Below are 15,927 nucleotides of genomic sequence, written 5' to 3'. Positions count from 1 at the left end.
TTAAATATGTGGATGTGCTATTATGTTGTTAAATTGAACTCTGAACTCACACATTTAATAAGAGGAGACATTCTCTGAATCTTTATTTATTACATAATTATCATTTGACTATACAGTAAAAAAAAAAAAAAAGTTTACATAAGAACAGCGAGCTTCCACTTGATGCCGTTTCTCATCTTTGGTGCCGTCATGACTTCAGCAGCTACAAAGAAAACAAATAATAAGTAACAGTGTTAAAATAAAGAAGGTCCACAGCCTTTACACCAAACATCCTCAGTGTGTGCTCCCATATGGCTTCACATCGATACAAACCTTGTTGTGAGGCTACAGGTCTCTGCTGCTGTTGGAAAGAAGCCATGATGCTGTTTGCAGTCGAGTTTGGCCCAGTGAGCTGGAACGCAAGAATGAGGTTACACGGTTACAGAAAAAATACAAAAAAGTACTAAGAATATTTAAAAAACAAAAATAATATTAATACACAGTCTTTTTGCTCACAAGCACACACTCATACCTCCAATTGATTTGCAATGCATTTATTTTTTTTATAAATCTGTACAATCTTATTTGACATTAGTTAATGGAAAAAGTTGAATCCAGCATATACGATAATGTCTCTATTGTCTTTTTGAAAACTTGACTCTTATTGTACTCTTTCACTGTGTGTCCAAACAAATATTTCAGTGTTAAACTAATAATAACAACAGAGCTGAAGTAAGATTAAACTAAGTTAAAACTTTCACTTTATTGTGAATATATTTACCGGCGCTTGGCTGTTCTGCAGGCCTTCAGGCCACACCTCAGGAACCGCAGCCTCCATCATCTGCAGAGCCTCGTCGTAGGCCAGCTGCAGCTTCTCTGCCTGTTTGTCGAACTGGAACAGCACCAGGGCCTTCAGCAGGCCGTGTACTTCCTCTGTGGGAACAGAACAAGTTAATCTTACTTAAACTGCCAAATCAAACATGGATAAGCTCAACATTATTAAAAATGTAACATGTAAATAAAGGATTAGTGTGTCTGCACCTCTCATCTTGTCCACAGTGGTGAGGATCTCTCCCAGAGCGTACATCAGCGCTTTGTCCTCCATCGGGCTTCCTTCCTTCAGACTCAACTTCTTTCTCTCTGCTTTCCGACGGTTCTTTGATGATCTCCTACAGGCAGAATAAATATTGAGCTAGTTACCAAAATGGAATAACTTAATACTTAACAATGTGGAAATTGATGGAATCTGACAACAGTGTTTATGTGTTGGTCTTACGAGGAGATGCGGGAGTTACTCTGGGAGTATTTGGAGCCGGTCATCACACTGCTGGCTTCAGAGTAAAGCTCAGCGTCAGGACAGTCAGGACCATCCTCATCTGGTGAAGAAGACACAGGGTTACCTCAATGTTAGGTTTTTATTCTGATTTCAACTGCCGAATAATAACAGGAATTATGTCTTATGCTGAATTCATTACTTAATTCCCATCTTTTGTCTTCACTCTTGAACTCGCAGTTTATAATGTCATGTGGTGATAATATGACTAGAAAATGCTCTGAGAAATTTTTATGAATAACTTGACCTTTTTCTCCTTTATTACTGAGATTAACCTATTTATAACCTTTTAGGCTGACAGACAGGAGGTGAACATTTGACAGTATAAAAAACTAAATTTTGGTATGATGATAATGGATCTTCAGATAAAACAAGTTAGGTCAGACACCGTATGTCCTGTCAACTCTGACTTGTTCTCACCCAGCATGTCCAGTCTGGCCTTCTCTTTCTGCTCTCGGACCACAGCCAGCCGGGTCCTGTGCCGTGTGAACGTTGCTACCTGGGCCTCCAGGAACGCAGTCTGTGTGCTGAAAGCTGACAAAAGACAAAAGGTTTATTTTTCACCTTTCTAATCAACCCCTTGTTTTATTCCTGATCTGTTAAGCATTATACATTAGAGCAGGGGTCTCAAACTCAAATTACCTGGGGGCCGCTGGAGAAAGACTCAAAATGACTGAAAAAACACTAAATTACTTAAAAGACACAAAATTCCCCAAAAATACACAAAATCGCTTTAAAAAACACACAAAATTATTTAAAAAATACACAAAATTACCAACAAAAAGACACAAAATTACCAAAAAAAGACACAAAATTATATTTTTTTAAAAAGACACAAATTTACCAAAAAAAGACAAAAAATTACCCAAAAAAAATGAATTAAAGGGATGTTCCACACACAAAACGGTAAAGTGCCATTCATATATAACTCACGGGCCGCACTGATATTAAACTTTCATATCAAGGTGGGCCACAAAATATCGTCACGAGGGGGCCGCGAGATTGAGACCCATGCATTAGAAGAACAGCTGGGTAGTTATCATGAGAAGCAGTAGTCACATGGCTGAATGACCCTCACCTTCCAACAGAGCAGGTTTCAGGTTGGTTTCAGTGATGTCCTGTCTGTTGTGCATATAAATCTGAAGGAGACAAAGGAAATATGTCATGGTAAAGTCAAAAAATAAATAAATGAAAAGTACAAAAATGACTGACCAGTCGGAGCGCCTCTTCCCAGACTGAACCAGTGATCAGAGCCAAGATGGCCTCCTCACAGTCCTGTTGGACAAAGACAGAAAGGAGGATATTTAGAATATTTCAAGCAGCTTCATTCGAAGCTTTTTTTGTCGAGCAGCTTCTTGCTGCAGAGGATCTTACTTTGGCATATTGGTCCAACAGCAGAGCAGCTTCTGAGAACCGTCGCTGTTCAGTCAGCTTCTCTATAAAGGAAGAAAAAACTCTTTTAGGCTTCACATAAAATGACACCCTGCAAACTCGCTGCCTGTCTGACCATCAACCTGCATTTTTGTCTCTACCTGATGTTATATATATATATATATATATATTATAGTTACCTGCCAGGTCCCTGGCCAGCAGAGCTAACTGGTCAGGTGGTAGTGGGATCTGCTGCGCCACACAGATGGCGTTTCTCCAACTGGAGCTGCTGGCGAACGCCTGCAGGGCGCTGGCTGGCTCTCCACATCGCCATAGCAACAGGCCGGCCTGCTCCGCCTGTTGCTGCTCCATCAGGTGCTCGGCATACACACAGCTCAGAGCCTAGAGGCCAAGAATTACTGGTCAAGATAGATAATCTTATAAAAAGTAAGCAAAATAACTACTTTAAAACTCAATCAACAGACTTGATTTGTATAGCACTTTTCACACAAGAGAGATGTAACACAAAGTGCTTTACATAAAAAAGGAGAAAGTAATAATAATAAAAAATAACGAAACATAGAAACAAGCAAACACCCTCCAGTGAGGAAACACTGGAGGCAGGTTAGAAATGAATTAGATAAAAAATATTAAGGTAAGATAAAATAAAATAAAGGAAGATTTAAAAAAAGAAGATTAAAAAAGTTAGTATGTAAATAATAACAATAGAAAGTTAAAAATAAATAAATAAAAAGCTAGATTAAAAAAGATAAAACAATAAATAAATAATTAAGAAATAGAGCATGATATATATATATATATATATATATATATATATATATAGACTAATAAATAGTAGCAAATAAATAAATAAAAGAGAAGGTGTTATAACACTAAGATGCATGAGCAGAAAAATCTTTTAAAATGATTCAGGTAAAAGCCAAAAAGATAAGTCTTAAGTTTGTTTAAAATGCTAAGAATTTATAACAATTACCCATCACAAGTTGATGAAGCCTAAATGGATGGCTTTAGATAAAAGTAAATATACTGTATAACATTGAAAAAATATGACAACCAGTTTGAAAAATGAACTGAGCTTTGTTTGTGTTTGCACCTTGTAGTGAACACCGTCTGCTGGGTACAGCCGCAGAGCTTCACTGTGAAGTTTCTGCTCCTTCACAAGCTGCAGAGCTTCAGAGAAATGTTCCTCTCCTGAAGACAAAGCAAAACACAGATCAGGTTACAGACAACTTGTATTCAGCTGAAAATCACAGTCTGTCCACACAATAACACATTTACATTTACAGATTGTTATTCCACTTTTTTTTAGATTAAAAGATCTATAATAATCCATGAATCATGTATGCAGGATAACAACTTCCTTATAACTGTGATTATATGAGTTTTCCTGATGGAAAAGTAAAAGGCAGTAAAAGGAGCCGAGCTGACTGACCACACTTGCTGAGGTGATGCAGAGCCTTCCTGTAGCGCTTCAGGTGCTTGTCGATGGTGTAGCGCTGGTAGTTTGGCTCCAGGCTCTTCAGCATGTTTAAGAAGGGAAGGTACTCTTTGGGGTCCTGCAGAGATTGTGGACAAAACATGTTGTCATGGTGCTCTGATTCTTACATCTACACACTCCTTTCTGGATTAAACTTCTCGACAACATTATCTCCCACTAACAGCTGTAAAGAGGCAGATAACAAAAACTTCAAACTAATACAATACAGGAAGTTTTTCTTTTGTCAGAGCTGATTGTCTAATTAAGTTTTTGGAGAACCTTGCTGTGTACATTAACATATTAATGTGTAAATCTGTTTGATATTTGACAGCTTGAAAGCCTCCCGTTTCATTTTGACTCCGCTTGGTGCATAAATCTGCATATTAAAGAGGACAAAGTGTTTTCTTAAAAAATATTAATGCTTTAAGCTCATAAATACCCCAGGTGGTATGTGAAGAGCAGTTAGAGCTTACTTAATAAACTCATTAGCATAACTGATTGTGTTTGATATATAATGTCATGGTAATTTGGCTTTCCGGTTGTATTAGTTGTGAAAAGCACTTTATAACTTTGGTAAGTCAAGTAAAAACAGAATAATGAAAACAATGTTTGTTTCCCAGATGTTTCCTCCTCACCTTCTGGGATTTCTCGGCCACCATGAGCACCAGATCAAAGTCGTACGTTCCCAGGGAGTGTTCGTACAGGTCGTTGACGTTGACGAGGAAGAGGAGGTACTTCAACGCCTCTTCAGCACTCACAGCACCGGGAGCATCAGGAGGGTTCTCTGGACAAATACACAAACACAGCACACAATGAAAAAATAATCATCTCCCTATAGGCGCTTTTCCATTAGGTACTTTTCCCTCTAGTGCAGTGATTCCCAACCAGGGGGGCCCGGCCCGATCCACTGGGGGTCGCAAAGCCCTCTTTATTTTAAGGGGTGTAATAAATCTAATGGGTTAAATTTATACATCTAAACCTCTACATTTAAAAAAAAAAAAAAAGCCAACCTACAAGCTCACAACACATGGAAAGGCTTCATGCAAGTTTGAATGACTTGCTTTTTTCCAAAAGTAAAACATTTAGCATATACAGTAGTGTTCAAAATAATAGCAGTCCAATGTGACTAACCAGATTAATTCAGATTTTTAGTATATTTTTTTATTGCTATATTATATATATATATTATATATTGTATATATATATATATATATATATATATATATATATATATATATTATATATTGTATATATATATATATATATATATATATATATATATATATATATAATTTTTATTTTTTATTGCTACATGGCAAACAAGTTACCAGTAGGTGAAGTAGATTCTCAGAAAACCAACAAGACCCAGCATTCGTGATATGCACACTCTTAAGGCTGTGCAATTGGGCAATTAGTTGAAAGGGGTGTGATCAAAAAATAGTGTCTGTCGTTGACTTTACAAACTCAAAACTATTTTGCACAAACTTTTTTGTTTCAATCATATTTAGCAATCCTGTGAATCACTAAACTAATATTTAGTTGTATGACCATAGTTTTTTTATAACTGCTTCACATCTGTGTGGCATGGAGTCAACCAACTTGTGGCACCTTTCGGCTGTTACTATTATTATTTGCATTTCTTGGTTTTGCTTCAGAAAAGCATTTTTGATGTCACCTCACAAGTTCTCAACTGGATTAAGGTCCGGGGATTGGGCTGGCCGCTCCATAACATCAATGTTGTTGTTGTTTAAAGTAGTTTTAAGTGTAAAAATGTGGGTCCCTCAAGAAAAAGGTTGGGAACCACTGCTCTGGGCTCCCTTTGGGTGTGCAGTGCAGTGTGCTCACCTCGAAGCTCATGGACTTTCTGCAGAGCGGTCTCCAGCTCTGGAACGGTCTTCTTCACATGAGTCGTCAGTATGGACAGAAAGAACCTGGAAGTTTGATAACAACATCGATTTATATCTCACTCCTGCTCTATCTACTGACAAAGAGACAGCATGTTTGCTTCCTAATCACTGCAGAGCTGTTTAATGTCTTTAGAATCAAATCAAATGTTTCTTAATACATTTCAGTATCACTGACTTGTTTGGATCCATTGATTCCATGGCGCTCCGTAAAGCATCACAAACAATATCCACCTTCTTCTGCACAGAGACAGGCTGGGTCTGGACCGGAGCGGTCTCAGGGCGGGGGTACATGGTGCTGGCCGTATCCTCCTCCCTGGATACCAAAGAAAGGAAAAATAACAGAATGTATGAGTAAAATACCTGTTACTAAGAACAGCTTGAAACTGAAAAACTCTGGCAAAAAACAACAACTGGCAGTCTCACTTGAGCTCGGTGAGGAAGAGGTTGATGTTGCTGATGGAGCCGAGTTGTGTGATGAAAGTCTCTATGTTCTCCAGGAAAACCTGCAGGAAGAGGGAGAGGAGTCAGTTGTCACACTGTCTTGCTGCTATTGAAAAGGTATCCAAGTCAGCGACAGTAACAGTCAAATTCTGAAAAATATTAACATATTAATAAACTTTGTGCTGTGGACAGAATAAAAGATTTGATGTCACAAAATTACATGATAAATCTTTTATGTACCTTTGGGTTGTGGTCATAAAGGAGGTTCAGGTTGATCCTCAGCTTCCTCATGCACTCAAACGAGTCTTTGAACCTCAAACTGGAAAACAGAAAAACAAAAACAAACTGTTTAATACTCAGATACATCTTGAAGCATTAGGTTACACATTGTGACATTAATTTGACATTTCAAGAGAATTAGGTTTAAATATTAAAAAGGCTCTATTTAGTTTGAATTACAATAAAAAATAAGATAGATATGCAGTTAAGATCACAGTTGGTGGTCTGGGAGGACCGTGAGTCATTCAGGCGTTAAGACTAGATAAGTTGAAGTGACCCTCAACATATCTAGTAAAAAACAAGCAGGTGATATGATGGAAGAAGAGCAAACTCACCTGTCCAGCCACTCCCTGAGCTGAGCCAACACCAGCGCTCGATGATGCACGGTCTCCAGGTTCCCCCGAGGCATCTGGGCACAGAAACACCAAAATAAATCTCAAAAGTCAAACAGTACCTGTGAATTTGTCACGATGATAAAAATGTTTATCTGGATCTGGATCTTGTACCTGTTTATGTGTGTTAAACTGACCTGTAGAATGACTCTGGTGTCTTGTGGTACCACAGTGACGATCCTGGATCCCCTCTCCACCCGCCGCAGCGTCTCATCATTATCCCCTCCATCTGAGGCCAAAGCCGCCTGCAGCCCTGTGGGGTCAAAGGTCATTAACCCTCTAGAGTCCATGAAATCACAGGCACATTACTTCTTCATGACGTGAAGACATAAAAATATATGGAGATAATGTCAAATATATTTAGTATAAAAATCATATAAATCATACAATAAATATAATCATATAAAAATTATCCTCATTTTACCTGTTATATGTAATATTTGCAACCTGTATTCATATTTGCCACATTTAAAATTCTGTGTATTGAAATATATTTTTCAAGATCAGATTTCATGTTTTCTTTTGTTTCTTTTGGGTTTAACATTTTTATCAAGTAAGTCAAATTTAAAAATTAATTATCAGGACATATAGGTGAGGTAACGCTGAAAAAACTGATACCAACATGGCATGGAAAAGATTTTTTAACAGTTTTTTAAAGGACATAATAGCCAAAGATTTCAGAGGGTTAAAATCAGCTGTACTTTAAAATGTACATAGCACAGAACTTCACATTACCTATAAAAGCAGGCAGTCAGAGCCCAGCTAATAACAAATAAGTTAGTTAGTCTGACTCACTTCCAGGTCACAGAATTATTTAATGTCTCTACCCTACCTTTGACACTGAGCGTGCTCAGTTGGAGGCAGCGGCATGTGTGGGAGTTTGTGGTGATGAGGAGGAAGTCGTTACAAACAGCGAAGGAGGAAATGTTAGAGGCCAGCTGAGAAAGAAGCACACATTAATGAAAACATTTCCCATTATCCCTGACTGATGAGAATATTAAGAGAAGTGAAGTAAAGTTGACAGCGTACCTCTGTGTCTCCAGCGTACAGGTGGGATCTGTCCGTGAGGCCGAGGAGATATTCCTGAACACATAAAGGCAAAGACAAGAGAAAAATGTGTATTAGGTCTACATTCAAGAGCTCACTTATATTTCGTCATATAATAACAAGTATATGTGTCTCTACCTCCCCACTGATGCTGCAGAGAGCTGTCTGAACGCAGGGAACAGGGAAGTTTATTATACATCCACTGAAGTCACGCCAATCCTCCACTGACGGCTCAGGAAGATCTACACAGAAATACAAAATGTTTTTTTCTCTATAAACTGATGCATTTTACAGGCTTCTACAATGATGTTCTCTTCAGTTATGAATGCAAGTAATATTGTGTGTCAAGAAAAAAGAACTGGAAAAAAGCGTGAAAAAAAATCAGATAACAAGAAGGAAAGTTAGACTTTCTGCACCATCTCCATGCCGTACAGAGAGCTTTTAAATGATAAAATAATAAAATTTTAATCCACAATTTTCATAGATTGAGCAGTAGAAGAAAAAAAAAGAGTTGTGGTGACTCACTCCAGCGCAGCTTCCTGATCTGTCCATCTTCCAGCTGTAGTGCCACAGTTCCAGTCTGGGAGCAGTGAACCAAACTGACCACAACACCGTCCACTTCTGTCTCAGACCTGAAACATAAAACACGGTGCTGAGTCCTGATTTTCAACATGGCTGTGGATTTTAATTCACCTCAATGGATTGGATGCAATGACTAGGATAAAGCTGCTGCCACTAGTGGTTTTGAGATTTAGGCCCCGTTTACACGAGGACGCTTGCGGGTAAAAATTACAAAATATTTTATCGGAAGTGCCTTTCGTTTAGACGGTGATGGTGAAAAATCAGAAACCACCTTCCAGAGTGGAAAAGTTAAATACGCTCCGCCGTAGCGTATCCGTCTACACTGCCAAGACGCAAAACTCTGCTCAGATCTGCTCATGTCGCGTATGCGTTTATGTCACATACATGTGCCAGTACAGGGAAATAAACAAAAATGATAACAGAAGAAGGAAGATTCTACGCATGCCCACGGACATAGCGGCGTTGTGTGTTATCACAGCGCCACCTAGCCGCCTGGCATGCATACCCAATTGAATTCCACACACTTTTGCGTCACCGTATGCACGCAGATTTCCTCCTGAAAACGCTCGTCTAAATGCGGAATAAAAAGTGAAGATGTGACGTCACTTTTGCGTCTTCTGTTCAGACCGTCATCATGTAAACGTAGCCTTAGCAATGCTGACCTGACAGTGAGTGTGTCATCGGCGTCATGAGCAGGGTGGAGCATCAGCAGGGTGGAGGAGGTGGGCAGCAGACCGGAGCTCACACCCACAAACAGCTGGTCCTCCAGCCACAGCAGCTGCCACAGGGCCAGAGGCTGCTCATGGGGAGCCGACACCCTGCAGGAGAATCAGAGGAAAACCAGGTTGTGCTTTTTAGGAGGTTATATTCAGCACATTTGGATTATAGAACAAAGTTGGGTAACGCTTTATATTAAGGTCCTTGTAAGAACCATTAATTAACAAGTAATAAGGCCCTTGTAAGTCCTTACAAGATGCTTATTAACATTATTGTGTGTATATAAGCTTATATAAGTGTTAATAATGGCATTACAAACACCCATGACCCACCCATTATGTCTTTGCCATGCCTTTATTAATCTTATTTTGTTTGCTTATTGATATTAAAATATACTTTATTGCTCATCTATTATAAGTTAACTATAAGTTAACTATGCTTTTTGCAACTACCGGACCTAAAGCGAGAACAATGCCTTATTACTTGTTAATTAATGGTTATTAAGGACCTTATTATAAAGCGTTACCCAAAGTTGTTTAAATCATTAAAGTTTGGCAGTGAAGTGGCAACCAAGTGTGTATCAGCAGAAAACAGCAACATTACAGGTGATTGTGTTACCTGAAGGTTTTCTGGAGGGCCAGCGGTCGAGACATCATCCTAAACCCATCTGCTGATTTTTTATCAGCCTGTTCTCCTGAATCTGGTCAGAATGGTGGATGAGTAATATTTAGATCCAGATCAAAAAAAGGTACACATCAGGGTTTATGTCAATTTAAAACACATGAAGAAATGCTTATGTGAGCATAAACCCAGACTTCTTCTTGTGCAGCATCACTCACGTTCATTCTGATGATTGCTGTTTTTATGTAAAACATTTTATGTAACCCACCTTGGCTGTACACTGAGATCTGGCTGTCAGACGTCAGCGCTGCCAGCTGATTGGTGCTCTGAGGCCGGCAGAGGAACGTCACCTGGTTGACTGGTGAGCTCAGCTGCAGCTCAAATGAACACATGGGAGGAGGAACCACACACTGCCTGAAGTTTGTCACCAGGATTTTATCTGCAGGGGTTCAGATGAAAATCAACATCATGTGGGAGTCATCTCAAAGTTTAACGTCCTCTCGTCTCGTTGGTCCTCACCTCCATCAATCACAGCCACGCAGGCGTTGTCGGTGGCGTCCAGCCCGGGGCTCCTCTCCGTCGTCCAGCCCCAGTCGTAGGTGATGCTGGTCCAGCTGCGGGTCACCACGTGGAGCCTTAAGGGGCGTTCAGGGTCCCAGCAGACACACACGGGAGCCTTCTGAGAGTCTCTGCCAAAGTCCAGGTTCTGCTTTAGATACCAGTGGTAGTTCCCCACCGCCCACAGCTGGACTGCACAGGGAGCACGGAAAGATTTGTTTATAGATATTCTTATACTTACCAGGGTTCATACACTCTTTCAGTGGTCAGATTCAAGCACTTTTCAAGGACTTTCAAGGTCCATTTTTTTTTTCACCGTCACCTTTCAACAGTTGTAAATGGCATGTTTTAGATGAGTACTTCGATACTAAAAGGGGTAATTTCACTTAACCATACCACCAGCAATGGTATTACACTTTTAACAACTAAAAGTAGTTTGCTAATCTCATATAACATACTGGTATGGGAATCTAGGGGCTAGGAGCAAAAGTAAGCTCACAAAAATCATCAACCGGCAGCAGGTGGAACTATACACGACCCAAACTAGGAGGAAAGACCCACAAATAGGCCTACTTCAGGAGCCCTCACATCCACTAGGAAGGTGGAGGTGAGACGCAGGCGGAGCAGTCTTCATTTCAGATTATAGGCTATAGGCTATTCAGTTTATATATTTTTTTCCATTGAAAATGCAGTTATCTATAGTCAGATTGCAAGAGAAATACAGTAAGAATTTCAAGCATTTACAAGCACTTAATCCAAAATCCAAGCACTTTTCAAACCTTGAAATTCAACATTAAAATTCAAGCATTTTCAAGGATTTTTAAGCACCCGTATGAACCCTGACTTATTTTTGATTGATGTATTTTTTCAATACATTCAAGAATAAAGTAATATTTAGCTATTAATCAGGCTCTGCCTTTTTAGCATGTACATTAAGAATAAAAAAAATTGCAAACAAACTGATACAATGTCACTGTTGTGGTCCAACCCGAAGGCACTGAACTCACTGTGAGTGTTGACTTGTTTGTCCTCTCCAGCAGTCATGTCCTCCAACCAAACAGCTAGAACAGTGGAGTCACTGTTCCACAGCAAATCCTTCACCTGAAACACAAAGACAGTGTTTTCTAATGCTTTTGCAAAAAATAAAATTCACAAGTTCTTGCTTCCTAAAATTGTATGTAAGTCAGGTTTATCTGACAGTACCTTGGCCTGGTCTTTGCTGAATGGGAGGGTGAAGTCTCCGTGCAGCAGTCCGTTCTTCTCCATGAAAACCACACTGTGTTTGTTGGGATGACGCTGAGTGCTCGCTATAAGGTTACCTGATGGTCTGAAACAGCGTGAGACGATTTCACATAAATTCACACCTCCAATATTTTTTTTTATTCCTTAATGTAAATTATTATTTATCCACTGCAATCCTTTATACCAGGGATTCCCAAAGTGTGGTGCATGCACCCCTGGGGGTGCATGGGCTGCCGCTAAGGGGTGCGCAAGATGAAATATGTAATGTCAGTCTGATAATTACACAATTACATTTTTTTCCCCCACACAATAAAGACGTGTAAATAAACATTTCCTTTGTAAAATGTAAAATTAAAAACTGTAATATTAATTCATTAATAAATGCAGGCAATAAATGCAGGCAAAAATTAAAAATGCATCTTAAATTCATCTTAAAATGAAGTGCAGAAGAAGTTATCTTCTTCCATTTTTCCAACTCGTGTTATGATGACGTGGTTGTGTAACCTCCACGGTCATTTAAATTTGCTGCAATTTTTGTTCAATGAGGCTCAAAATATTATATCATTTTTCCCAACTTATGTGCTTTCTGCCTCTGATCCTGAGCCTGAGCCTGTCATATTCCTCTTTGCTCTTAAAAGTGGAAGCTTGCACATAACTTTGTTGCATTATGTTGAAACTGTGTTTCAGATTAATTCAAATGCGAGACCACATTGTTGTGATCGTGATTATTTTATTATATGTGTGTTCTGGTCATTTGAGCATGATTAAACATGGCGCCTTTAATATGGCTATAAAAAGCTTATTGCCTTCTTTTTTTTTTTGAAGGTGTGGGGGATTGGGGGTGCGTCAACCCGATTGGGACATAGAAGGGGGTGCGCGGCTAAAGAAATTTGGGAACCGCTGCTTTATATAGTTCTGCACATGAGAAAGAGCCAAATCTCTTACTTCCAGCAGAGCGCCTGCTCCAGGCCGTTGACGGGCTCGCTGGTGGCCTGCAGGACCCCCTCTCTGTTCCAGACCCGGACCTTCCTGGCTCCGGTCTGCAGACAGATGGCACTGACGGCAAACAGCTGACCATCACCTCGCCACGTCACCCGTGGCCTGCGGTCGTCCCAGGCTGTAGCTGGCTGCACCTGCTGTTGGTGCATGTTTACATCATTGAGAAAATAATTTTTCATTCATTTAAAACAATTTGTGATCATTGATGTTTCTGTGGTTGAATGCTGACCTGAGTCTTCCTCTGTGCTGCCTGTTTCCCCTCTGAGCCGTGGAACTGAGTCTCCTTCTTACCCCAACCCACCGTGATGAACTTCCCTGTAAAACACACAATACTCAGTAAATTAACAAATTCTATAAATGTAATTATTATTTATCCATATTACAAAGTCGTCTAAAGTCCATAGAAGATGTCAAGACCACTTTGGGTCCTGATCTTCAGGTCGGGAACAACTATTCAAAACAGAGTCCATCTGGAGCCACCGTACCTTCACCGAAATCATCCTGATGGATTCCGACCTCAGTGATCGGCTCAAACTCTTTAGTCATCATGATGATCGTTTCCTGACCTGTGAGAAGAAATTGTAGTGAGTTACTCATTTGCTACATAGCAACAGAGTGTTTTGACAAAAACTAGCCTTATTTTTTTACATTTTCTTGAAAAATATGTTTTTGAAATGTGTATAACATACTAACCTGTAGTGAGAACCACAAGCTCTTCATCAGGACTCCAACTCATGGAGGTCAGACCGCTGTCCACGCTGCCAACACACTCCAGCTGTGGCACATACAGCTTGTGAGGACCTTCACTGACATAATATATTCCCTTGCCCCTTAAAATACTCCTAAACTAAATAGTAAATCTAACCCTCGCACTAAAGCCAACTCTTAATTTCTAAATACAGGGTTCGTACACTTTAACAGTGGTCAATTTCAAGCATTTTTCAATGACTTTCAAGGTCCATTTTCAAGCTTTTCCAGTATCTTACACCTGTTGTAAGTTGCATGTTTTAGATGAGTACTTACATACTGAAAGGGGGAGATTTCACTTAACCATACCAACAGCGATGGTTTTACACTTTTAGGAGGAACGGTCTTCATTTCAGATAGGCTACTCATTATTTTTTTACATTAAACATGTGATTATCTATAGTCTATAGATGGATATAGGTAGGTTGCAAGAGAAATACAGTAAGAATTTCAAGCATTTACAAGCACTTTATCCAAAATCCAAGCACTTTTAAACCTTGAAAATACACCATTTAAATTCAAGCACTTTCAAAGATTTCAAGCACCCGTACGTACCTTATAAATAGCTCTTTGAAGAAAACAACAACAACAAAAAACAGTTGAAACTTTCCAACTTTTCTGTGTTGCTAACCTGGCAGGTGTTGAAGTTGAAGAGGACGACGTCTCCACCCACTGTGGCTAAACATGCCGACTCCAGTTCAGCCAGGTCCTGCAGTCCAACCACTGTTCCGGTGCCATCCTCCGGGAGGAACCCCTCAGCTGTCAGCGAGGCCTCACTGACCACCTGCCGAACACAACAGACGGAAGTTGATTCCTTACTGAAATGCTGCACCTTTTCTTTAATAAAATTCCAATTTGAACTCATCTCCAAACACAAACTGTACAGCACATCATCACCAGCTCACCTGGCCAGTTCGTGGGTCATACTCTGTGATGGAGTAGTGGGAAGCGACCAGCAGCGAGCCGGTGTCAGCCCGCACAGATAGACACTGTGGGGACCCTGGACCCTGCAGCTCCGAGCTGCGAAGACTCTTCAGCAGCTTCAAGTTCCGCATGTTACCTCAGGACACACTGAAAACACACAGAGCCTGAGTCCGGAGCCAGAGGCTGCAAAACACCTGAAACAGCAAGACAAAACCATGTTCAATGCTGAAAACACTGACTGATTATATCTGGGTGATCTGTACGTATAGTGTTATTACTGTGTGTTATACAGGCTATGTGCTCTTTCTTTTATTGCTAACAAAGCCACTAAATGACATGGATCCATTATCGGACAAAACCCTGTCCTAGAATTTTCCATGTCTTAACTAAATTTGGATAAAACCAGGCTTGATTTCATATTTCGAATAATTGTTACATAGTCAATTTTTTTTTCCTAAAACCAAAACTTTACCTGTGACCTGTTCTTGCATCAGTGATGTTTAAAGGCTATCAGTATAATCATTCGTCGAAAGACAAACATGTAACTTAAATCGACAATAACAATATGGCTTGAAAAAGACTTTGACAGTGTAAATATCTCGATTGTTAGAAAAATGTGTTTCCATGACTGTTAAGCAACAGGGAGTCCGACAATGGATCTGGATGTGCTAGCTCAGTTTTAAACTGGAAAATGCGGCATGCTATTTAGCTGAAATACTTAAATTAACCAAACGGAAAATGAAAGCTTTAAAACGTAATAAGATCGTAAGAAAACTGTAACTCACCGAAAAGAAACAGCTTGAAGTAATACAGCCTTTTAACTGTCCAACATCAATAACATAACAACATGCATGTGGCGCTGTCAGGCTCACGACCTTTCACCTCTGACGTAGTTGCAGGAGTTAGTGGCGGTGACGCCTCCTGGCGGTGTGGAGGAATCATGCATCCTGTGGGAATAAAGACTTGCTATCTAGCAAATTTTTTCAAATGACAATTGAAAAATGATTTGATGAAAAGAAAGAATAAACTGTTTTGATTTTTGGAAAATTCCATACACTCAACTCTATGGAGTCTTGGGCTATTTTGTCTATTTCTGAATCCTTTTCATCCTGCCTGTATACATCACTTAAAAATGTTTAAATGCCATGTTGGTATTTTTTTTTCAGCACAACCTCACCTATATGACCTAATATTAATTTATTTTTTTATTATGACTTACTGGATCAACATTTTGAACCAAAAAGAATCAAAGAAAAACCAACATAAATGTGATCGTGTGATTGTGTGTGA

The 15,927-nt window shown here is 39.6% G+C and overlaps 1 protein-coding gene across 2 annotated transcripts; it reads right to left on the bottom strand.

The window, feature by feature from the left end:
- Nucleotides 1-64: 64 nt before the first annotated feature.
- On the bottom strand, nucleotides 65-15,550 carry elp1 (elongator acetyltransferase complex subunit 1). 2 transcript variants are annotated; one of them, XM_059345747.1, is made up of 36 exons: nucleotides 15,423-15,550; nucleotides 14,619-14,831; nucleotides 14,345-14,497; nucleotides 13,660-13,741; nucleotides 13,452-13,532; nucleotides 13,196-13,281; nucleotides 12,913-13,103; nucleotides 11,929-12,052; nucleotides 11,733-11,826; nucleotides 10,687-10,917; nucleotides 10,436-10,606; nucleotides 10,165-10,246; nucleotides 9,492-9,647; nucleotides 8,773-8,879; nucleotides 8,386-8,489; nucleotides 8,230-8,283; nucleotides 8,033-8,138; nucleotides 7,338-7,453; nucleotides 7,144-7,217; nucleotides 6,770-6,848; nucleotides 6,512-6,591; nucleotides 6,264-6,401; nucleotides 6,027-6,112; nucleotides 4,817-4,965; nucleotides 4,137-4,260; nucleotides 3,798-3,895; nucleotides 2,884-3,085; nucleotides 2,687-2,748; nucleotides 2,525-2,587; nucleotides 2,391-2,451; nucleotides 1,733-1,846; nucleotides 1,256-1,355; nucleotides 1,021-1,148; nucleotides 761-912; nucleotides 313-391; nucleotides 65-202 (listed from the first exon to the last, which is right to left on the bottom strand). In XM_059345747.1, the coding sequence occupies exons 2-36, from the start codon at nucleotides 14,766-14,768 to the stop codon at nucleotides 135-137; spliced, it is 3,945 nt and encodes a 1,314-aa protein (XP_059201730.1). In that variant the 5' UTR covers nucleotides 14,769-14,831; nucleotides 15,423-15,550; the 3' UTR covers nucleotides 65-134. The 2 variants fall into 2 exon arrangements, with proteins under 2 accessions (XP_059201730.1, XP_059201731.1); XM_059345748.1 differs by having other exon boundaries at nucleotides 14,619-14,784; nucleotides 15,423-15,544.
- Between the last annotated feature and the right edge of the window lie 377 nt (nucleotides 15,551-15,927).

Source organism: Centropristis striata, chromosome 12 (assembly GCF_030273125.1).
Source record: "Centropristis striata isolate RG_2023a ecotype Rhode Island chromosome 12, C.striata_1.0, whole genome shotgun sequence".
Taxonomy (NCBI): Eukaryota; Metazoa; Chordata; class Actinopteri; order Perciformes; family Serranidae; genus Centropristis; species Centropristis striata.
This window is presented reverse-complemented; position numbering and strand designations above follow the sequence as displayed.

What these genes read in the sequence shown, in the direction of transcription:
- elp1 (XM_059345747.1), bottom strand. Translation starts at nt 14,768, where the DNA reads ATGCGGAACTTGAAGCTGCTGAAGAGTCTTCGCAGCTCGGAGCTGCAG. An exon ending in TCAGCAAAGACCAGGCCAAG is followed by an intron (nt 11,827 to 11,928) that starts GTACTGTCAGAT and finishes TTTGTGTTTCAG; the next exon opens with GTGAAGGATTTGCTGTGGAA. An exon ending in TTTATGACCACAACCCAAAG is followed by an intron (nt 6,592 to 6,769) that starts GTACATAAAAGA and finishes CTCTTCCTGCAG; the next exon opens with GTTTTCCTGGAGAACATAGA.